Below are 23,623 nucleotides of genomic sequence, written 5' to 3' on the forward strand. Positions count from 1 at the left end.
CAAAAGGGTGAAAACACTCTGAAGAGCTAGCTCAGTAACCGCTATAAATATAAGATCAATATTCAAGAACACAAAATAAAAAAGGTCCTTTGAGAAGTGAACCCCATGCAAAACCATATTCCTCTAAAGGGCGATTTAAAAACCGTATACAAGCAGAAAAATTTTGATCATTGCACTCTTAGTATGTAACTTCCACAAATACAGAAAAAAAAATTGCAAATAATGCTTTAATAAAAGAAGAATTGTACAATTTATAATACAATCCAAACATAAACCCCCCCAACACCACCAAATGCCTCCCATGTCTCACCAATACAGCAGGTACATACCCCAATAGAGAAGCGAGTAACACAATACAGGTAAGAAATAGTGTTACAAGATATATCAAACCTCTCAAGGCGGATACTAATATCCTGAATTAAGGGATACCATTGTAAGTGGGCTAGACAACCATTTAGCCAAAATTTTAGCAAAAAGTAGATTTCATCCAAAAGGTAAGCTTTTATTATAAAAGGGAGGCTTTCAATTAAACAGGGATGGTATTTATTCACTATTGAGCTCGCTTTTCAGAGTGTCATTTCACTTTTAGAGGTTGTGTTTTTTTATATTTCTATTGAATATTGTATTTGTATTCACAATGGTTATTGAGCCAAGTGTTGGTTCACCCTTCTGATGAGTAAATATTTAACATTGAGCTCACTCTTCAGTGTTATTTCACGTTTTATTTTTTACTTTTGTTGCGGTCTTTAAATCCTGTATAATATTAAATAATAATAGCACTGCACTTAATCAAAAATTGGTGAACTGTATAGTGTATCCTATACCTTGGTATATTTTTTGCACAGCAGAGAATTACAATTTCTTCATTAAAAGTACACAGCCGAAATATCATTAAGTTAATGTGAGGCGTATAAAACATAATAAAAATGTTATTCGAGCAGAAACCTTTGGAGTCTATAGTCTTATTATAAAATGTACAATTAGAAAGCCTAAAAGCAAGGAATCTGCTGGACTGCAATTCCATCTGCTCTGATCTTTTCATTTGCACCACCATATGCAGTCTGTAATCCCGCACCAAATGCGGTCTGTGATCCCGCACACCTCTCACCTGAAGTCCAATGTTAAGGTAGAGAAAGCCAATGGAGCCTCGTTCTCCCAGCTCATCTTGTCTTTCTGCCCCTCCCATCTCCACTATACAGAGGGCCTCGGGCTGGGCAGGGAGGGCCTGCATACTGAGAGGCTGCAGACAGTCCTAGAGAAGAGAAGGACAAAGCACTCAGTAGGAGAGACAGGAGCATGGCAGCTGCCTACCGCAACAAGAAGTCTACTTAACGGCTGCAATACATCAAACAGAAACCGGGACTCACCGAAGGGTCCAGAGAAATTATCCGGACTGTGTTGTCTATAAGACCAACAGCCAAGAATCGCGATCGCTGCTCCCCTTGTGGTACATTGGCCAGACTCATACACACCACATCGGCAGACATTTCCTTCCTCTCTGTGTACTCATTTAGCTGCCCTGACTGGGAGAGGGAAAGAAAAAAAAGTGAGGTGGAAGTCAGGAGTCTCAAAACAGGCAATACAGTTAAAAAGGTGAAGGTTGGGAGTCTCAGAAGCAGGTAATACAATTCATGTGAGTTGGAGGTCTCAGAAGCAGGTAATATGGTTGGAGCAAGGATAAGGTTTTGGGGCAGGGGGTCTCAGAAGCAGGTAATACAATTCATGTGAGGTGGAGGTCTCAGAAGCAGGTAATACAATTCATGTGAGGTGGAGGTCTCAGAAGCAGGTAATACAATTCATGTGAGGTGGAGGTCTCAGAAGCAGGTAATACAATTCATGTGAGGTGGAGGTCTCAGAAGCAGGTAATATGGTTGGAGTAAGGATAAGGATTTGGGGCGGGGGGTCTCAGAAGCAGGTAATATGGTTGGGGTAAGGATAAAATTTGGGGAGGGGGTCTCTCAGAAGCAGATAATATAGTTGAAACATCAGGTTGGGGGGAGTATCATAAGCAGGTAATATGGTTGGAGTAAGGTTAGGGTTGGGAATGGGGGGGGGGGGGGGTGTCTTAGAAGCAGATAACATGGTTTATATAAAAAGGGTGTACATACGGGGTCCATCTCAAAGTAGACGAGCTCCCCTCCGGTCAGGGCAATCACCACCTGACGCTGGTTGACCGCACACTTCACAATTATCTTTTTCCCTGGAGTCTTCCACTCATTGACTCTCTTGTCTGCACGAATGTGACGGATTCCATCAGGATACACCTAGAACAAAAACAGACGCTGCAGATCACCTTCACCAAGAGCTATTGAAATTTGGGAACGGAGACAAAAAGCACCTTGGGGGTCACTGAAAAAAAGACAAAAAGAACCATTCCCCGAAATAAATCAAAAACATTTTATGCAGTTCCTTTGACTCTGACAGTCAGGCCCTTGGGTAAGAATTAATTATGTGCGGTGTGGCCACTTCTAAGCATAACCTTCTTGTCTTTAACGTCTGTCAAATGTGTGCTCAGAATGAATCTGCTCTCATCTGTGAAAAGCACAGGGTACCAGTTGTGGACCTGCCAATTCTGTTGTACAAAGGCAAATGCCAATCGAGCTCCACGGTTCTGGGCAGTGAGCACAGGGCCCGCTAGAGGACGTCGGGATCTCGGACCACCTAATGAAGTCTGTTCTGATTGTTTGGTTAGAGACATTCACACCAGTGGCCTGCTGGAGGTCATTTTGTATGGCTCTGGCAGTGCTCATTCTGTTCCTCCTTGCACAAAGAGCAGATACCGGTCCTGCTGATGGGTTAAGGACCTTCTACGGCCCTGTCCAGCTCTCCTAGTGCAACTGCCTGTCTCCTGGAATCTCCTCCATGCTCCTGAGACTGTGCTGGGAGACACAGCAAACCTTCTGGCAATAGCATGTATTGATGTGCCGTCCTGGAGGAGTTGGACTGCCTGTGCAACCTCTATAGGGTCCAGGTATTGTTTCATGCTTCCAGTAGTGACACTGACCCTAGCCAAATGCAAAACTAGGGAAACAGCCAGAAAAGATGAGTAGGGAAAAAATGCCAGTGTCCTCCACCTGTAAAACCATTCCTGTTTTGGAGGTCATCTCATTGTTGCCCATCTAGCGCACCCGTTAATGAAATTAACACTAAAAGTAGCTGAAACTGAATGACAACCCCCCTCTGCTACCTAAATGAACAGATCAAAATCCTAGGAGTTTAACTGACTTGATGCTATACTCGGATCAAAAAAAATTAAAGGAACACTTTGATCAGTGTATATATTTCAGGTTTAGGCAGCGACTCACTACTGGACCAGGTTAACTGCACTTGGAGGAAGGGGATAATAAAAAAAAAAAAAAAAAAAAAAAAAAAGAGTACAGATGTGCTTTAGGTAGGGCACACACACAAGCTTTAACTAATCCCAGGAGTTCTTTAGACAAGCAGTCTTGTAATCGTCCTTTTTTCCCTCTTTGTTTTATCCTGTTTTATTTCATATGTTTTCTTTGTAAAGCACCTTGAGAAGCTACCTAGCTACCTTTAACCACTTCAAGATATCAGCCATAATCCCAGTATTGTATATTACAGCCGGGAGCTGGCTTTTCATGAAAGACTTCCGAGCGGCTCATAAGCCACTGGAACGCTTTCAGAATGGTGCGCCCCCCCCCCCCCCGCCAGTGTTTCTTCAGCTGACCGTTTCCACCAGCTTGCCCAAGAAACGACCTGATAGTGCAGCTGGCTAGTCCTTAAGACGACCAAAGACTAGATTCTTCTTGATTGCCTCTATGGCCTCGAAAGACCGGAGTGACATCATGACGTCACTTCTGGTCCAAGATGGAAGAAAATCGATCAAAACTTTTTAAAAAGTTAAGAGATTTGGGGTAAATTTATGACCCCCAGATCTCTCCATAAAGAGGACCGGTCTTTCTCATTTCTATTACAAGGGGTGTTTACATTCCTTGTAATAGTAATAAACGTGAAATAAAAAGTAAAATAACTAATTTAAAAAAAAAAAAATGTAACGTGCCCCCATCCCTCAGTGCTTGCAGACAGAAGCCAGCGCATATGTAAGTCACGCACGTACATGTAAACTGTATTTGAACCACACAAGTGCGGTATCCCCACAAATGTTGGAGTGAGAGCAATAATTCTAGTGCTAGACCTCCTCCGTAACTCTAAACAGGTAACCTGTAAAGGCGTTTAAAGCGTTGCCTCTGGAGATTTTTAAGTACCCTGGTTTGTCACCATTCCACGAGCGTGCACAATTTTAAAGAGCGACGTGTTTAGGTCCTTTCACACAGGCTTTCCGTCCGGCGGACTCTGTGTTGCTCAGCAGGGGATCGTTTCTCTGATCCCCACTGAGCTGGCGGATGACAGGTCCATCTCCACTCACTATGCTGAGACCAACCTGTCCGAGCTCCGCTCTCCTCTATGGGAGATTGGATTTAAAAAAAAACAGACCACCTGTCCGTTTTCATCAGATCTTCCAGACGCAAGGAAAATAGGGTTACCATCTGTCTGGATTTCACGGACAGGATTGGATAGCAGCAAGTGACAGTGGACATGTCACCGCTGACAACCGCGGCTCCATAGAGGTGCATGGAGCATCCGATCTGGTCCACCCAAAAAAAACCTGACAGGTGGACCTGATTGGAAAGCCTGTGTGAAAGGGGCCTTAGGTATCTTTTCACTCAGCATAACCTCACCTTTCACATTATACAAAAACATTTTATTTTCCCCCTTAAATGTATTCCTTAAGGAAACTGTTTGTAAAATTAACAGATACCCCCACAGCCAAGAAACAGAGGATCCTGTGTTCACACGCCAATCCTCCATCTCCTCTAGGATCTCACCTGCACTAAGGCATCTTCTCCTAGCAGAGAGCAGGACAGAGTTGGGGTGGTCCCAAGAAATCCGGAGTCTGTCACTTCCTCTACAGTCTCACCAATAGAGAGTACCAGGGTGGCGTTCACGAAGGATACTATGATGTACGCATCGTACTCATCTGTAAAAAGGAGTGCAGGAATAACCCAAATTAGACTGACTTTAGAAGATCCATATACTTGTCACATGCATTGCTGTATCAGTTACTATGCATTATACAACATAATCAGGGTCAAACAGAAAAACTGCATTTTGACTGGCAAAGGGTTCATTTTTATTCAGTACTTTAAATAAAGACAACCAGTCAGTTTTCTGATTAAAGGCATTGCCCGTGTTGCCTGGAATGCCCCACAATGCAACACTCCGCTTTAGCCAGAACAAGTATATGGTACACAATGATATATGTATATAATATGGAATAAATATGGAACCTGGCAGGACCTCCAAAGTATCGAAAAGGTGCCCCGTTTGTTGAAAAGGAAACCATACTTCTAAATATGGATGAATATTCAATCTATAAAGTATCAATCATCAGAGAACACAAAAAGTGTGGGCTGTACAGCATCTTCTCTGATGAGATCAGCAATGGCTGAAAGGCCTCTGTACTCTCCACATACCACATAATACATTGAAATGTACAGCCAAAGTTATAAATGTAAAGTATGGAGCCATTTAGGAATTTGGCAGCAGACTGAAGCATCTGGAACGATCATTTTACAAGCCCAGCTTCTCTTCAGAGCTTCAGCAGCTATTACACTGGGCTTCCAAAAACACGGCAAAGCCTGGTAACAAGCAACATGAGAAGAGATCTATACACACCTGTATGTGTGGAGGGGGGTTATACCATCACCTCCTCCACCAGCACACACCTGTGGAAGAAACAGAAAGGCTTGGTATTGGGAGGGTGTTATCACCAAGTACCAGCCAGAGTTAGTATGTGCTGAAGAAGATGAGGACAACAAATTACAAGATGTTACATCTTCCTGCTCCAGACAACACAGAGCTTAGGAAGTAACCAGCAACTTCACCCAACAGCGTTATGTGGTCAGCAAGTCCTGATCTGTGACGTGGGAAGGTATGCATGCAATGTCAATGCCATTTGTACACCCCGATATATGCATGTATGCCCCTCTGTGCCCGATACATGCAGGTACACACACAATCCCCACAATACACATACATATGCCCCTCTGTACCCCCAACACACCCGTCTGAAGGCTAAAGAGGCAGACCTGATCAGGCAGTGTTAAAGACACCCCATGCTCCACTTTCTCCAATCACAGATCAGATCTTGCTGGAAATCCTCCTTAAAAGAAACCTGCACTGGGAGAAATTTGAAGGATGCCATTGTGGATGTATTTCTAGGAATGCCAATTGTCTGGCTGTCTAGCTACAGCACCTTCACAAAACAGACATGCAGAACTCCTGATGTGAATACTTTTTTTTAGGTCAGTGCCTGAAAAAGCACTGAAACCTCTGGATTACCATAAAGTTTAGGGTACCTGACATGAAGATTGGTCATCAATGGCAGCTTTCATATTTTCCCAAAACAAATCATCTTTAAAAAGTGTCTAGCCAAACATTTTAGTTTTGGATTGAGTGTGAAATAAAACCCCGTCAGATTTTTACTGCTATCCAAAATCTCTTTACAGATTTTACCCCCTCATTTCTTGTCCCAGTGACAACGATTTTACCAGACAGAAAGTGAGGATAAATATTTAACAGAAACACAGGATATTTATTCCTGTCTATGTCTCTGCTTCAGATTTCCCTTCACTTCCTGTCTGGTATAATTGTTGTCAGCAGGAGGGCAAGTGAGGTGAAATCTAACAGCGCTCCAAATAACAGGAGGAACAGACATTGCTTTTCATTTTCCAGTCAATCCCAAACTAATAAAGGTTTTGGATGGACATATACTTCAAAAAAGGACACACCGTGATATGCTGACCACTGACAGACATTTTACAAAAATAAGAGCTAAATACAAAGGCAACTCTAACCTTGAAAAATGTAATCTCACTAGGTATACAACACATTGATTTTATCAAGCAAAAAGTGAAATGCCCAGAGGATCAGACTACACACTCCACAGTGTCCAATTTCTTCGCTGTGACATGGGATTAGATTTATTGTCGTGGGAGTTTTATTTCTGAAACATCTTTTTTTCTCATTGCTAGCATTAAGTGTCATCCACATAAGGGAGTAGTTACGGAGCCCTTCAAATGACTGGTGTAACCGAGTCACATGTGCAGCACCATGACAACTGCAGCCTCTTTCTGATCTGCAGTTATCAAGGTGCTGCATATGTGAGCAGTTATTACACCAGTCATTTGATGGCTTAACAGTTTGGTTGAGAGCACAAGCAGCTGTGACAGGTAAAATTCACAGCATGCCTTCAAATTAACTTTTTTGGAAACTTAAATGAGTTTAGTTCTGCTTTAAAACTGAACTTGAATACATTTTAAAAACCTTGCCTTGCAGTGGGACCCTCTCTGCACTGCAAGGGTTAAAATGCTTGTTAAAGAGGGAGAACAATAAGCTTTAATACTACTTTATTCCTCGCTCTGGCAAGTGTGTCCGCTCTCCCTCAGCTGCTTCTCTTTGGTGCTCCAGCTGGCAGTCACACTGACATCACATACAATGCAGGAACATCAGTCCTACAATGTTGGGAAGGATGGAGGGGGGCTGCCTACAACCCGGAGCACAAAGAGATGAGCACCAACTGCTGGGGGGAGTGGGAGATCAGGTAATTACAGCTAGAAACGTAATGAGCAAATGACTTTTTCCTGTGCAAGAGGGGCCCCACTGCAAAAAAATGGGGGGATTTTTGATTTCCCATAAAAATCCATTTCTCTGACGTCCATTGACGGACACAGCTCCTGATCTTCATAACCATTGGGTTATATTGCCCCCTAAAGGTGTAGGACACTAGGCAGAAAAATAATCTGGCTACGCCTATCGGCAGTCCCAGGGGGTATACTCCTTCTCTTCGCTATAGGTACTCCGTTTTGTTACAAGCAGTGTCAGAAGAATTACAACTCCACAGAGGGGTGGGTGCTGTGTCCATCAATGAACATCAGAGAAATGGATTTTACTGCAAGTCAAAAATCCCATTTTCTCTTCCGTTCATTGACAGACACAGCTCCCGATCTTCATAACCTTTGAGATGACTGAAAGCAGTGGTAAACATGGAGGGGTGGTAACAGCAAAAAAAAATACACCCTCATAGAGGATCAAGTCCTCTAAACAGCAGCCTGCAAAACCTTGCGGCTTAATGATGCCAACACATCCACATTATAGAACTTTGTAAAAGTGTGCACCAACGACCAGGTGGCCGCCTTGCAAACCTTCGTCACTGACGCCTGATGACGGAAGGCCCAGGAGGCACCGAGCGCCCGTGTAGAGTGCGCCTTGACAGGGAAAGGAGGAACCTGACCCTTGAGGGAATAGGCCTGAATCACCGTCTGTCTGATCCATCTGGAAATGGTCACAGAGGAAGTGGACAACCCTTTCTGAGGCCCATCCATGAGCACAAATAGTGAGTCTGGACTTCCTAAAAGACCCCGTAGCTGCCAGGTACACCCTATTGCCTGGACCACATCCAAGGCATGCAAGGCAATTTCCTTCGGATGTTTCGGCCTGGGACACGGAAGGCAACACAATGTCTTAGTTCAAAAGAAAATCAGAGACATCCTTTGGGAGGAACGACAGACAGAGGCGAAGAACCACCTTATCTCCGAATCACTAAGTAAGGTGAACGACAGGACAATGCCGCCAATTCAGACACCCTGAAGAAAGGTACGCACCAGGGAGTGTGTGGCCAAGGGTCATTGGAAGAAGACCGCTGGAGCCGACACCTGGCCCTTGATGGTACTTAAGGCCAATTTCTGTTCAACCCCCCCGTTGAAGGAAGGTCAAAATCAGAGTCACCGAGAAGAAGCGAGGATGAACCCCAAGAGACTCACACCACGCAATGTACGTCTTCCACAAACGATGGTAGATCTTCCTAGAAGTAGGTTTCCTAGCTTTTACCAGCATTGGAATCACTGACTCAGATAAACCTCTTACCATCAGCACCTGCCGTTCAACAACCAAGCCGTCAAATCCAGCAACTGTAAAGTAGGATGGAAGATTGGTCCTTGGGACAGCAGATCCTCCTTGAGGGGAAGCTTCCAAGGAACGTTGGCGGCCAGCCACACCAAATCGGCGTACCAAGCCCGGTGAGGCTAGTTCGGGGCCACCAAGATGACCAGAATCCCTTCTGCCTCGATCCTGCATAGAAGTCTTGGCAGAAGCTTGAGGGGAGAGAAAGCGTAAATCAGACAATCAGCCCACAGGGCCACCAGCGCGTCTGTCAGAGGATCCCGTGAAAGAGCTACAAACCTCTGCACCTTTCTGTTGAGCCGAGACGCCAATAGATCCACCAGAGACAACTGATGAAATACCTCCAGAAGAAGGGACCACTTTCCTTGGTCCACCCTCTGCTGACTGAGGTAATCCGCCTGCCAGTTTTCCACCCAGGGAATGTATACGGCGGAGAAAGGTGGAACTAACCATTCTGCCCACCTTAGAATGGCAGCTACCTCCCGAGCAGCAAGGACACTTTTTGTGCCCCCTTGGTGATTGACATAAGCCATGGCCCTAGCATTGTCCAATTGAATGCGCACTGGACATCCCTGAAGATGATCCGTCCAATGGTCCAGGCACAGTCTGATCGCTCAGAGTTCCAAGACATTGATCAGTAGTCTGGACTCTTCCAGTGTCCAGATCCCGAGCAGACTTTTTGCCGGGGACGCCTCTCCCTAGCCGGACAGGCTCGCATCTGTGGAGACCGCTGTCCGATACAGGGGGGGGTTGAGGGAGGGGAAGCGCCAGAGAATGAAGCCACCTTATCGGGTACTCCTTCGCTCCCTGGCCATAATCTCCCTTTGCAGGGACATTGTATGAACTGTGCAGACAGAACCGCCTCGAAGGTAGACACCATCAGGCAAGTTCGGAGGGATGACCATCTGCTGGACAGCAGAAGACGAATTAAAGCCTGCAATGTCTGGAGTTTGTCCAGAGAAAGAGCACTCTGGCTAAGGCAGAGTCCAGAGTCAGACCCAGATAGTCCAGCTTTGTGGATGGAACCAGAGCAGACTTGGAATGCGACGGTAAGAATCCTTGAGGTCTATAGGAGGCAAGAAAATACCCCGATGCAGGGATGCCAGCACCGTGCGAATGGACTATCCTGAACTTCTGCATCTACACAAGGCAGTTCTGCGCCTTATGGTCCAGGATTGACTGTAACCTTGCCTTCCTTCCTGAGAACTGTAAACAGGTTTGAGTAAAAAGGTTCCGATGTCAGAAACGGGACAATAACCCCATGAAGCAACAGGTCTTGTACAGCCACAAACAGACCTTGTAAATGGTCCAGGGACAATCGCAAGTTGAAAGTAAAGAACCTTGCCGGGGGACAAGAGTGAAACTCGATCTTGTAGCCGGACCGAATGACTTTGTGGACACACTTGTCTTGTTATCAGGGAAGTCCACAGGTCTGGAAACCAACGAAGACGTCCCCCCCCATCCCTGATACGGGTGTGGGGGTGCACCTTCATGCTTCCTTGTCCGCGGGTCTGGAGAAGCCCGCTCTTGGCTTGCCAGACCAGGTTCGTTTGGATCCTCCAGAAGAGGCCCTGAAAGGCATTGAGCCCTTGTCAGTCGACCCCGAGGAATGAAAAAAAAAAACGTATAAGCCAAGGAGGGCCCACGTCTACTGCCCTTAGTAGGTGGCGGAAGAAAAGTACTCTTTCCCCCTGTAAGACCTTTAATGAGGTCATCCAGGGTAGCCCCAAACGGGCAATCCCCTTGAAAAGGGAAGATCAGTCAAGGCCTTTTTTAAAAGTCTGGTCCACAGACCAGCATTTAAGCCCAAAAGGCACGCCGAAGGACCACTGCCAAAACAGAGAGCCGAGCCACTAGGAGAGTCGCATCCAAAGAGGCATCACAGATAAACTGCAGCCCCTGGACCAACTGGCCAGCCAGCTCAGCAAAGGCAGGGGGGAGACGTTTCCCTCTAGGTCACAGCGTAAAAGCTTAGCCTACTCAGTCAGAGTTTGTGACACCAGGGCAATAGTGAATACTGGCCTCAGTGCCAACCAGCCAGAGTCTGCATATTGCATGCCACAGCCTCTGACTTCCTGTCAGCCAGATCCTTAAACTTCAGGGACTTTTCAACCGGAATCATGGTTGCCTTGTTCAATCTGGAAACCGAAGGGTCCACCACCGGTGGAACAGTCCACTTCTTAATAAGGGACTGCTCATCGGGTAACACCTAGTAAATGGCTTAGGGACTCCAAGGGGACGCTTCGGTCTCCCCCACTCTTTAGCGACAATTCTGTCAAAATAGGCAGGGAAAGGAAACACCGTTGCCGCTCTGGAGGACTTGGGAGTGCCAAAAGGAACCTACACCCCTGTCACAGCTGCAACCACCATCTTCAAGGTCTCACGCAGATACAATCAGTGCTTCTACCAGCGCCTACCCTCACTATCTGAGGATTATGGGCGTGCGGTTACAGACCCAGCAGGGCGCACCCCCCCCCCCCCATCAGCACAGCACCCTGCCCCAGCCCCAGCATAAGTGGAGGGAGGGTGTGATGGGGGTGCCTGATGGGAAGGAGGGGAACCCGGGGGTCCGACCATCCAAAGTAGGGTCCCACGTCCACCCCAAAAACCTCCAGGGGGAGGACAGCTACCCACCGTTCCAGGAACCAGGCACCACTCCAGACAAAACCCCTCACCATTTAAATGGGGGGTTGTCGGCCAGGAGGAACGCTGCGACAGGAGAAAAAATATCTAAAAACATTTGCCAGGACCAGAGATCCCATCAAGAAACTAGGTCCTTACTCCTGACTAGGCAGAAAAAAAAAACTGAGTACCTAAAGCAGGAAGAGGGAGTATACCCTCCCCCCCCCTCCGGGACTGCCCATAGGCGTAGCCAGATTCCTTTTCTGCCTAGTGTCCTACTCCTGTAGGGGGCAGTATAACCCAATGGTTATGAAGATCAGGAGTTGTGTCCGTCAATGAACGAAAGAGAAAATTTGTTTTTGTTTTTTTAAATCTCCGAGTGAGGAGCTGCAATGGGTCGGTTATACCGAATCCTTTGAGTCAATATCAGACATATGTGTACTGAGGAGCACCCGTCACCCAACACTGAAGGTGACACTGCACAGAAGCCAAAATAAATATGTGCCTGGGTGACAGGTGTAATTAGATCGGACATGGAATTAGTATAAACCTAGTTCATTGAACAGTACCCAATAAAGATTATAAATGCTTATACTTGGTTATGACTAGCTACTGGTCTACCTGAAAATAGTAAGTCTTGTGAAGGCCCCACTCCTTCCCCCTTTGACCCACCAAGCTTTACCCTACATACCTTCAATGTGTCGTCTAACTGTCCACACAGCATTGGGGTTACCGGGCAGCTCTGAGACGGCCATTTCAGACACCTAAAAAGAAAATGGTTATTAGAGAGAAGCATGGTCCCTCCCCTAAAGGACAATGACACAGATCAGGGTGCAATTTCCTCTCCAGGGACACTCACGGCATCACACAGCTACCCAATGCTCACCTCAAGCCCATGTCTCAGGACCCTGAGAGAAGAGCGGGGACCTCGGCCACAGGCCACATACAGCTGGGGAGTGTCTTCGTTGGCCAAGTCAGCAATCTATGAAACAAAGACATGATAATATAGAAGTCAGCTGGAAGCTCAATTGTGTCATCACTGCCCAGTGTATGCCACCTTTACAGCCACCTACCTGGCAGGTCATAATTGGGGAGAGACTGTCCTGCTCATCTACCAGCACCAGGTTTTTCAGGGGGCGGGGCTGGAAGAAAAAGGTGTCTCCCTCTTCTAAGGGCATCGCTGAGGAGAACTCCGGTTCCTCATCATCGTCACCCAGATGGGCTATCTGGTAGAGATAACTAAAGGAGGAGGAGATGTACTATTAAAAAACAAAAAGGTCTACATGCACATATTCTTATTTAATACAGCCATTAAAATCTGCAAATAAGTCACATTGTTTGAACTCTTGCTGTCACCTTCTTCCAGTTTACGTTTTCTGATAAACCTATTGCTGTAAAGATCCAGGAATCTTCATACAGCAATACATGAACTAAAGCATCATTAATGTCCCCAGGTGTCCCTTTGGATAGCCCCCCTCCCCCTCCATCTGGAAAACACGTTTCCCATCACTTTCCTTTTCAGCATTTTTACTTTGTATGCATTTCCAGACATTTAATTAAAGCGGAGTTCCACCCAAAAGTGGAACTTCCGCTTTAGGGAGTCCTGACCCCCGACATGCCACATTTGGCATGTCATTTTTTGGGGGGGGGGGGAGCGGGTACCTCGTTTTGACAGGTACCCGCTCCCACTTCCGCTCGGAGCGCCGCGGCGCCCTGAGCGGAAGTTCTCCTCTCCCCCTCCCTCCCTGCAATCTTCTGGGACACGTCAGAGGTCCCAGAAGATTGCCGGCCAATCACGGCGCGCAGCGCGACTCGCGCATGCGCAGTGGGTACCCGGCTGTGAAGCCGCAAACTGTAACAGCCGGGTGCCCACAGCAGTGATGCCGGCGCCGAGGGAGAGGATCGAGGCTTCCGGCGGCCGCATCGCTGGACCGTTGGACAGGTGAGTAAATGGCTGGAACTCCGCTTTAAAGTGGAAGTAAACCCTCATATTGTTTTCAGCCAAGGAAGTGGCCATCTTGGCCTCCGATTATTCTTCAACTGCCATGACGCTGCACCTGTGATCAGTTATGACACCAGCCATTGCATGGTTTGACAGTTCGAGAACACAGCCAGTGTGATAGTTACATTTTTGGCACATGCAGAGAATGTAACTGTTCTTTGAAACTTAAAGCGGAGTTCCACCCAAAAGTGCAACTTCCGCTTTAGGGAGTCCTGACCCCCTGACATGCCACATTTGGCATGTCATTTTTTTTTTTTGGGGGGGGGTACCTAGTTTTGACAGGTACCCGCTCCCATTTCCGCTTGGAGCGCCACGGTGCCCTGAACAGAAGTTCTCCTCTCCCCCTCCCTCCCTGTCAGAGGTCCCAGAAGATTGCCGGCCAATCAAGACGCGCAGCGCGACTCGCGCATGCGCAGTGTGTACCCGGCTGTGAAGCCGCAAACTGTCACAGCCGGGTGCCCACAGCAGTGATGCCGATGCCGAGGGAGAGGATCGAGGCTTCGGGCGGCCGCATCGCTGGACAGGTGAGTGAATGGCTGGAACTCCGCTTTAAAATCAATGGTTTTACTTCCACTTTAAGTGTGTGTGAACTGCATTGCATTAAAGTGTAACTTTAGTCAGAAAATCCTGTTAGATCACTTCAGGCTGATCCCTTTTGCAGGTATAGCTATGTAAAACATATTTAAAAATAAGTATCTATACTTTTTAAAACTCAGTAATACCAAACTGTCAAACCATAAAATGGCTCGTGTCATAACGGATCACGCAGCACCATGGCAGTTACAGATCAAACAAAAGCGGGTTCATTGGCTGTAAAGGAGGGTTTAATTCAGCTTGAAGGCTGTCAGCAACTGAGCATGTGCAGAGCAGTGTGTGGCAGTGTATTACTGGATTTTAAAGGATAAAGGCAGTCAAAAACTAACGCTAAACCTGCTCTTTGTCACATTCTAAGAATATTCTATCTAACCCTTTAAAGCAAAGATCACTATACTTACCTTTTCTACACCCGGTCCGCTTCCACTCTGGGGACGTCACCCGTGGAAGTGGGTGCAGGAGAGGCACTCAACAGAAGCCCCATAGTAAGTCTATGGGTGACGTCACTTCCCCATTCATTTCACAGCCATTGTCGGTCCTCTCCTGCACAGACCTTCTGTCGTTGGTGACCGGATCGAGTGAAGAAAAGGCAAGTACAGTGATTTTTTTTGCTTTACAGGGTTAGATAGAATAGTCTTAGAATGTGGCAAAGAGCAGGTTTAGCATTATGTAGTTTTTGACTGGACTTCTCCTTTAAAGAGTGTAGATACTTTTTAATATTTTTCATAGCTAAACCTGCAAATTGGACCAGCATGAAGTGATCTAGCAGGACTTAGCTTTCTGACTAAATTTCCACTTTAATGTGGAATGTATGTTCCTTGCTAAAGGAAGGTGGTGGCTGCCATTTTGTTGAAGCCCAGAGCAGCAGTAAATCATAAAGCTGAATACTGTGTATATTAATGAGAAAAAAAACTTTGGTGCTTAGAAATTGTGTTATTGACCATAGCGCAGAATAGCCATAGGTGCACTGATTTATATGCATTTATTTTTTCTTCCTTATAGCTGAACTTAGCCTTTAACATCACTGTACGTGTATATTCAGCCTGGTATTGAAGCGGTTATACCAGGATCATGGTTGAGGCTACAGCTATGATCCCAGTATCATTTCAAGCAGGTGATCCCAATTTTAGTAAAAGTAATCAGAGCAGCCTTTACCAGGCTCTCTCATCCAATCGGGTAGCCCGGTAAGGAAGTTACTGGTGACATCAGCTCCGCCGGACACAGAATGTTCCACTGTGTGACCTCAGAAACCAGAAGCGATGAGAATTTCATCACTCCCAGTATTGTTGGTTTACAGTTACCGGCTTCTGAAGCAGCAGATCAAAGCCGGAGGAAGAAACTGGGACCTCCATAAAGAGGACCTGTCACAGCCCATGCTATCATAAGGGATGTTGTTCATCCCGTGTAACTGCAATAAAGCTAGTAAAAATAAATACAATACATTTTTTTTTTTTTTAGGTACCCCGTGCTCACACGCAAAGGTGAACGAACGCATCAGTCCTGAACGCATATGTAAACAATCACAATACACATATGAGGTATCAGCGCAAACGCCAGAGTGAAAGCATAAATACTAGAGTCAGACCTCCTGTGTAACTCAACTGGTAACCTGCAAAGGCTTCTTAAGCATCACCTATGGATTATTTAAAAGGCTAGTAGTTTGTCGCCATTCCACGAGCGTGCGCAATTTTAAAGCATAACAAGTATTGTATTTATTTACTCATCGTAACACCATCTTTTTTATTTTACCAAAAATTGGGTATTATATTGTGTTCTCTAAAACACATTTAAGTTTATTAAAAAAATAAATAAATTGCATTTGAAACACTGCTGTGAAACTACCATGACATAAAAAATTGCAACACCCACCATTTTATTCCCTAGGGCCACTGCTTCATAAAAAATAAAGGAATAATAATAAATAATATTATTATATATCACATTTGGAGGTTCTAAGTAATTTTCTTGCATAAACCAAAAAAATGTTATGCAGATTTTTACATGTATGACAGAATTTATTTATATTTTTTGCACCAAAAAAAAAATTGCAATTCGTAGAAACTGTCTATACTGCCTGAAAATAGGACACAGTAACATTTATATTATCTTGAAGCTTCACAGCCAATTCATATATGGTAAGGTGCCAATCACTTACTGGTTTCCGAATTCTGAAGCTACAAAGAGAAAACCGGTCTTCAAGACGCACATTGCCGCAGCCACTGGAACAGTATCAAAGTATTTCAGACGGATTTCTGTGACCTGAAGAAGCACAACAGACAATGAGAAAGAGAAAAAAACTAAACACACCAGTACAAATAACAATCCCCCTAGCCTGCAACTCCTTACCATGTCCTCATCAGTCTCCAGTGTGATTTTAAAGATGTCCCCCTGTTCCGTCTGAGCCAGGAAGAAAAACATGGATTTGGTTTTATGTGTAGCCGAGCAGACAAAGATCATTCCCCGCTCTGGATCGTCTAGATCATTCTAAATTAAAGAGAACAAACCGTCAGCCTGGATTCACATTAATGTCTATGAAAACAAACTCATTCTCTACATAACTGCATTGCATACACCTTTCCCTATGCTTTATCTCTTTACCACTTAACCTCTGGAAGATTTACCCCCCATGACCGGGCAATTTTTTGTGATATAGCACTGTTACTTTAATTGACAATTGCGCGATCATGCAACGCTGTACCCAAATGAAATTTATGTCACCCTCCCCAAGTATTGACCCCTTGTTTCATAAACTAGCCCTCTAATGAAAGTGTTATTGTCAATGATTACATTATTATACTCCTTTTGTAAATGTTTATTTACCCAAAAATTGCCCCCTTCATTTCCTTGTGCAGCACTTATGCTTTATTTTCCATCAGGGAGCATGCAATCTCTCCCTGATGAGAGGACCACATGTCCTATAAAAAAGGTACTTGTGCTCAAATTCAGTGATTCGCATGCTTCTGTTTCCAACTGTCACAGTCAGGTAGTCGGACTGGTGGGCAGATCACACATCCTCTTCTGCAGCAGGCTAACTGTTCTGCCTGCGCACCTCTGAGCACAGGGTGACTTGACATTTATCTGTAGTCCCAGGCAAAAGGGGGCCTACATGGTGCGGTGGATCCAATGGGGTTCCATAGTGGTCCTGATGGTGAATGAGCCACCACAAATTAGTTACAATGCAAGGACAGAAAAATAGATGACCTGCCAGAAATTCAGTCAGCTCCTAACATCCAGTAGTGAGCTTAAAAACACAAATCCTCTACTGTACTGAAATCCCAAGCAATTTTGTCAGCCCTAATTGAGGTTTCCCTTGCTGGATATAGAGAACGTTTCCATTGTTCAGCAGGGAATAACTGAGCAGGGCTAACAACACTACTTGGCATGTCAGTGCAGCAGAGGTCGGGCTGTCCACTCACCACAGGTAGTTAAAGAGCTCAGTGGATTGCAGGTATTTTTCCACACTTGCATATTTCCCAATGTTTTGTGTCCTTAACCGCTTGCCGACCGCCGCACGACTATTTACTGCGGCGGTCAGCCCCTCACAGGCAAAGCGACGTAGTACTACGTCGCTAGCCTGTGAGGGTCTAGGGAGCGAGTGCGCGCTCCCGCGCGGTCACGGACCGCATAAAACAAATTGTAGCATAAAACAAATTGGCCGAAAATGTTAAAAAAAATTTTGATTTTTACATTTTTTTGGGGGAAGAATTTCATATAAAAAAAATGTGAAAAATATTATTTTTGCAAAATTGACGCTCTTTTTTTGTTTATAGCGCATGATAAAAAAAAAAAAAAAAAAAAAAAATCGCACAGGTGATCAAATACCACCAAAAGAAAGCTCTGTTTGTGGGAAAAAAAAAAAAAAAAAGGACGTCAAATTTGTTTAGGTACAGTGTCGCACGACCGCGCAATTGTCCGTTAAATTCACACAGTGCCAAATCGCAAAATAGGCCCTGGTCAGGAAGGGGGTAAAATCTTCCGGGGCTTAAGTGGTTAAATGTTGCATGTATCGCAGAGATGTACTGCATCTGACATATATTTATTCTGGGTTTGAGCATGACTTTAGATTCGTCCTGGCTACAGCTGATCAGAATCTTTACATCCTCTTCATTAGCATCAGAGAAGAGACATGAAAAATCATCACAAAAGCTGCACCATGGAATTCAGACTAAAATGCAATGTATAGGGGGGACTCACCCGCCTTCTTGGGATGGGACAGCGAATATCTGGCTGGTCTCCAAAGTTCTTGTAGGTAATGTAGTTTTCAGAGCAGATGAGCACCCCACTGGGACCATCTGAGCCTCCAGGAACTGTATAAGAAAATTGTATAAGAACAAATGATACTCCACTTGTGATGTCATACAATGCAGAGAGCTGACCATCTACTCACCTGTGATCAGGAAGTTGCCATGCTCCTCTAAAGGTTCACTGTATTTGCGCACTACGTGGTTCAGGCCCAGATCCAGCTCATAGAAGGTCAGTGTCTGCTGGGTGTTAGCAGCTGCCTCTCCAGTTGGGTCATTATCCGCTTCCTATAAACAAAAAAGATAGACTGCATCAAAGCCATAAGAATACAAGAAGGCCATACTGCAGCAAAGCATCACCCTGCTGCACACTGCTCATCTGAACAAAACAGTCATACAGCAGCCAAGGCTTATCCCTACTATACACGGCTCATCAGAGTAATATTGTCTCCAGTAGAATAGTCAGAGAAGAGACATGAGAACTCATCACGCTGAGCACCAACATTCAGTCTTATTATATCTAAAGCGGGGGGGGGGGGGGGGGGTTTCAGTCTTACCTCATAGTCCATCTCCAGACAGGCAAACATGGGATTCTCAAAGCCCACATCCACTCCCACCACATGGTACACCAGAGTGTTCGCCTTATGAGCCTCGAGCGGGGAGGAGATGGTCAGACGGGCAGCTGCATCTCTGTTCAGGATGTACACCAGTTTCTGCTTCTCTATGGCACCTGTGAGCAACCAGAAGATATATTTAACACCCGGGATACAGACCAAGTACTGTAAAGCATGGTTTAATATAATCACTTATTTCATCAGAGAACCATAACAATGCAATCTTCCTTCTCAGAGCAACAACAGTCTGTGAGAATGATAAGCCGCCTGTGCTACTGTATGTCTGCTCACACAACACTGGTTTTGGAGCACTTCGGCCTCCTTTATCAGAATGAGATCCTGATTGGAGGACTGTAGATCTCCAAAGCCGATAGACGAGAGCAGCTGTCGGAGACATTGTTACATGCGCTGAAACGTTCTTCAGCGTCGCTGCCATCTGGCTGGCCTGTAGACAAGCAGCACCATTTCAACCGAGCTCATGCTCTCAGCAAGCCGCTAAGAGCATTAAGACGGCTGCTCCTGCCCTCACCACTGCCCAGTGCTCCAGTGAGCGCAGGGGGGCAGAGCAGAGAGCCGGTGAATGACAGTCAACGGCTCGCTGGTCAGGGAGCTGTGAGAACCAAGTGATCAGCAGTGTTTGATCACTCGGTTCTCAGCCCGAGGGGACATATTTTTGATACAGCAAGAGAGGGTTATAACCCAGCTGTGCCCCATTGCATAGATTTCCTTTCACTTCCTGCCCCCATAGCAAAACAGGATGTGACAGGAAATCCCTGAAAATTAAGGAAATTTCTTGGAGACCCCCAGGTCACCAGAATTAGTATCCCAATTGGAAGATATCCCCTCTATTGATAAAATAATAATCCTCAGTTACCGCCCAAACTGTGTGACTATCCCCGCGCTTTAGGATGCACCAGCACCTGCTGGAAATAAATTGATAACCCTGAAGCTGCTACTTGAACAAATATAAATATTTGGTAACAATGTTAATGGAATGATAGTAGCGCTGAAACACTATATAAGAGTTCCTGAAATAGACAGTGGACATCCACTGTCTATTTCAGGAACTCTTATATAGTGTTTCAGCGCTACTATCATTCCATTAATATCCCCTCTATTACTTTTCTGGGGACAACCAAAATTTTCCATAACTGGGACACAGACAACAATAAAAACCTAATAGATGTTCTAATCCCTCTCTACTTCATCCAAAAAAAAAAAAAAGTTTTGCCTTCAGTTAGGGCTCATTCACACGGATGTTCCGTATGTCCATAAATGACCCCATCTGTTTGCGGGTGATATACGGACATAATGAATGTCTATGGGATCGCGGATGTCAGCGGATGACCATCCGCTGACATCCGATTTTCGTCCTTTCAGTTCTGTTCCGTTTTTTGGAATGGAACAGAACCCTATATTTGGGATGCAAAATCTGACGTCAGCGGTGTCATCCGCAATGCCTATAGACATACATTATGTCCGTATATCATCCGCAAACGGATGACAAGTGTCATCCGTGTCCGTGAAAAAGAAAAAAAGTGCCGGAGCGGATCGCAATACGGTCCGCTCCGTGTGAAAGAGGCCTTATACTTTAAAACAATTCCCATACATCTCTTAAGAGGACTTCCTGTACTTTGGTCTGTAGGACACATCTACCCACAACACTGTACTACACTGGCCCCCAGGGTGCACACCAGGCTCCATTCCTGTATTGCTGGGAAGTCACAACAAAGTACAGCTGGCCTTCTCACTCCCAATATTTGCCAGCACCTCACACACTCACTGATCATGACAGCTCGGCCCTTGGGGTCCACAGCCAGGAACTGCCCGGGGACGATCCTACGACAGCCGCTCTTCCCGAAGGTTTCCTGGTGGATCTTCTCGAACATGTTCTTAGAGGGGTGATACTCCAGAATGATGATACGGCCTGAGTCGCTGCCCACCACAATGTAATCCTTCGTTCCTCCCGTCAGGCGGAAGGCCATGAGGGAGCGGATTACCCCGAACACTTCCACTGTCAGCAAGGTGTGGACTTTTCCTGTGTTGGCATCGGGCCGGAGCAACTCCACGATCTTACCCCGGGAAACGACAATCTCTTGAAGTTTGGTTCCTAGTCAACAAAAGAGGTAGAGGGGCAAAAAAAAAAAAATGTTTAGAATGAAAGCCAATAATGGAAAGTTCAACTTTAAAGTGGACCTGTCAGTAAGTTCACAAGTCTGCATGAATACAATCCTGGCATGTCACAATATACAGCACCAGTATCAGTCCACAGCTGACATTTATACAAGAAGAGATTCTGCATCATGGCACGTGGGGGTTTATTTTTGGACTCCTCTATTAGTAGTCCAGAATCGACATCACCAGTAATGGAGAGGAGTAGTGAGGGACAGGAATGAAGTATCAGAGGTGAGCAGCCTGGTACCTGAGAAGTTTCCATGGATGGCAAAGCTGATGCCGGTGGCCCTCTGCAGTGTTATATTGTACAGGAACATGGTGCCGGAGAACCGATTTCAGCAGCTGGTGGAATCACGTGAGGAGCGCGGTACCTGAAATAGAAAAATCTGATTATTTCTGTACACTCCAGTATATAGCGGGGGAAGGGGGGGGGGCGGAGCTCTTCTCAGAGGTAGGATGTCTCCAGTGATTGTCAGAGAAGAGACATGAAGACTCATCATTGAGAGCAGCAAAAGCAATCGGAGTACAGATACCGGGGAAGAACCAGGACTTCCAACTGTGACAGAGGTCATCAAACCACTACACTCCCCTCCCCCACCAGATATGGCAAAGTACCCCATGACATACAGCCCAGACACCCCCTCCCCCTCCTCCCACAAGACACTGGGGAACCCCAGAGACCCCAAAGATGACTACCAGACACAGGGGGCCTCAGAGGTCACCGCCAGACAAAGGGGGCCCACCCTAATGTCACAGCCAGACACAGGGGGCCCCAGAGGCCACTGACAGACATCAGGGACCCCCAGAGGCAACGGAGACCCCCACCAGCTCCAGAACTTACTGCCAGACACAGGGGACCCGGGATAGGCCCCAAATTAGGCTCCCAGACATAGGGGACACCCAGAGATCCCCACCGGGCACAGAGGACACCCAGAGGCCACTGACAGACATCAGGGACCCCCAGAGGCCTCGGAGACCACAAGGCACAGGAGACCCCCATAAGCTCCAGAACATACCGCCAGACACAGGACCCCAATAAGCCCCAAATAAGGATCCCAGACACAGGGGGACACCCAGGAGATCAACCGCCAGGCACAGGGGACACCCAGGAGATCCACCGCCAGGCACACAGGGGACCCCCAGGAGATCAACCGCCAGGCCCAGGGGGACCCCCAGGAGATCAACCGCCAGGCCCAGGGGGACCCCCAGGAGATCAACCGCCAGGCCCAGGGGGACCCCCAGGAGATCAACCGCCAGGCCCAGGGGGACCCCCAGGAGATCAGGCGCACAGGGGACCCCCAGGAGATCAGGCGCCAGGCCCACAGGGGACCCCCAGGAGATCAACCGCCAGGCCCACAGGGGACCCCCAGGAGATCAACCGCCAGGCCCACAGGGGACCCCCAGGAGATCAACCGCCAGGCCCACAGGGGACCCCCAGGAGATCAACCGCCAGGCACAGGGGACCCCCAGATCACCGCCAGGCCTCCCAGAAACAGGAAACCCCCCCCACATATGACTCCCAGACACAGGGAACCCCCCCAGAGATAACTGCCAGGCACAGGGAACCCCCAGAGATCCCAAACATAACTCCCATGTATGAGGGACCCCAAAGATTACCAAGCACCCCAGAAAGCTACTGCTGGTCTCCCCAGACAAAGTCACCCCAATATAATGCACAGCCTCTCCTTTCTCGTCATAGCCGGTGTACAGCGCCCCTTATCATGCCCAGCCCCCCTCTTATCCCCCCTCAGAGATCCCCGGCCTCCTGGTAATGCGGCCTCCATAAGGAGAGAAGTGTGGCCCGCAGACAAGGCCTCGCAAGGGGACAAACACCAGACTATACCCCCCATTCTTCCTCACCTTCCCCCGGTACACACACGGCAGGGCTCCTGTGGCGGATGGCGGGGATTCACACCGGATTCCTCCCCGGGTCACTCAGCCGCCATTTCGCGCCTCCACTGCCACAAAGCCGTGCGGGGTCCTCAGAGAGCTGCCCACCTTCCGCCTGTCCTCATACACCTCACTATAACATGACCCCCGAAATCATACCACCGCCCCACCCCGAGTCTGCTCCTCACCCCGCTATACCCCGGACACCGAGATCCTCTCCTCTTCCCTCTCAGCACCGGCACAATAAGAACAGCCCTCGCAACATCGAAGGACCCCGGAAATGAGAATACGTAGCGTGGGGTCCTATGTTCTAGTGCGGGAAGTGACGAGTCGCTACCCATCAGAAAATGCAACGGAAGTGACGTTGGCGAACACAATTGCTTATTGCGCATGCTCTATGCGTTCCAACGTGGCCGCTATGCGTTTCAATAGGTTTCCCAGTCTAACAGAATAGGAAGGCGGCAGCAGCAGATATCTTCTTATACCCAGGCAAGTCTGAA

At 46.8% G+C, this 23,623-nt stretch overlaps 1 protein-coding gene across 1 annotated transcript in view; it reads right to left on the bottom strand.

Annotated features, from left to right (window-relative positions):
- The window catches only part of SF3B3 (splicing factor 3b subunit 3), a 46,816-nt gene extending 23,610 nt beyond the window's left edge, over positions 1 to 23,206 (bottom strand). The window contains exons 1-15 of the mRNA XM_082270387.1: positions 23,094 to 23,206; positions 21,481 to 21,604; positions 20,842 to 21,168; positions 19,002 to 19,174; positions 18,591 to 18,732; positions 18,398 to 18,510; positions 16,550 to 16,687; positions 16,359 to 16,462; positions 12,681 to 12,846; positions 12,494 to 12,589; positions 12,299 to 12,371; positions 4,851 to 5,002; positions 2,109 to 2,264; positions 1,368 to 1,523; positions 1,109 to 1,252 (exon numbers count right to left, since the gene is read on the bottom strand). Of these exons, the coding sequence (XP_082126513.1) occupies positions 1,109 to 1,252; positions 1,368 to 1,523; positions 2,109 to 2,264; positions 4,851 to 5,002; positions 12,299 to 12,371; positions 12,494 to 12,589; positions 12,681 to 12,846; positions 16,359 to 16,462; positions 16,550 to 16,687; positions 18,398 to 18,510; positions 18,591 to 18,732; positions 19,002 to 19,174; positions 20,842 to 21,168; positions 21,481 to 21,550 (2,010 nt within the window). The 5' untranslated portion in view covers positions 21,551 to 21,604; positions 23,094 to 23,206. The remainder of the gene's footprint in view (positions 1 to 1,108; positions 1,253 to 1,367; positions 1,524 to 2,108; positions 2,265 to 4,850; positions 5,003 to 12,298; positions 12,372 to 12,493; positions 12,590 to 12,680; positions 12,847 to 16,358; positions 16,463 to 16,549; positions 16,688 to 18,397; positions 18,511 to 18,590; positions 18,733 to 19,001; positions 19,175 to 20,841; positions 21,169 to 21,480; positions 21,605 to 23,093) is intronic.
- Positions 23,207 to 23,623: the final 417 nt, after the last annotated feature.

This window comes from Pelophylax lessonae (assembly GCF_965119305.1).
Source record: "Pelophylax lessonae genome assembly, chromosome: 10".
NCBI classification, from domain to species: domain Eukaryota; kingdom Metazoa; phylum Chordata; class Amphibia; order Anura; family Ranidae; genus Pelophylax; species Pelophylax lessonae.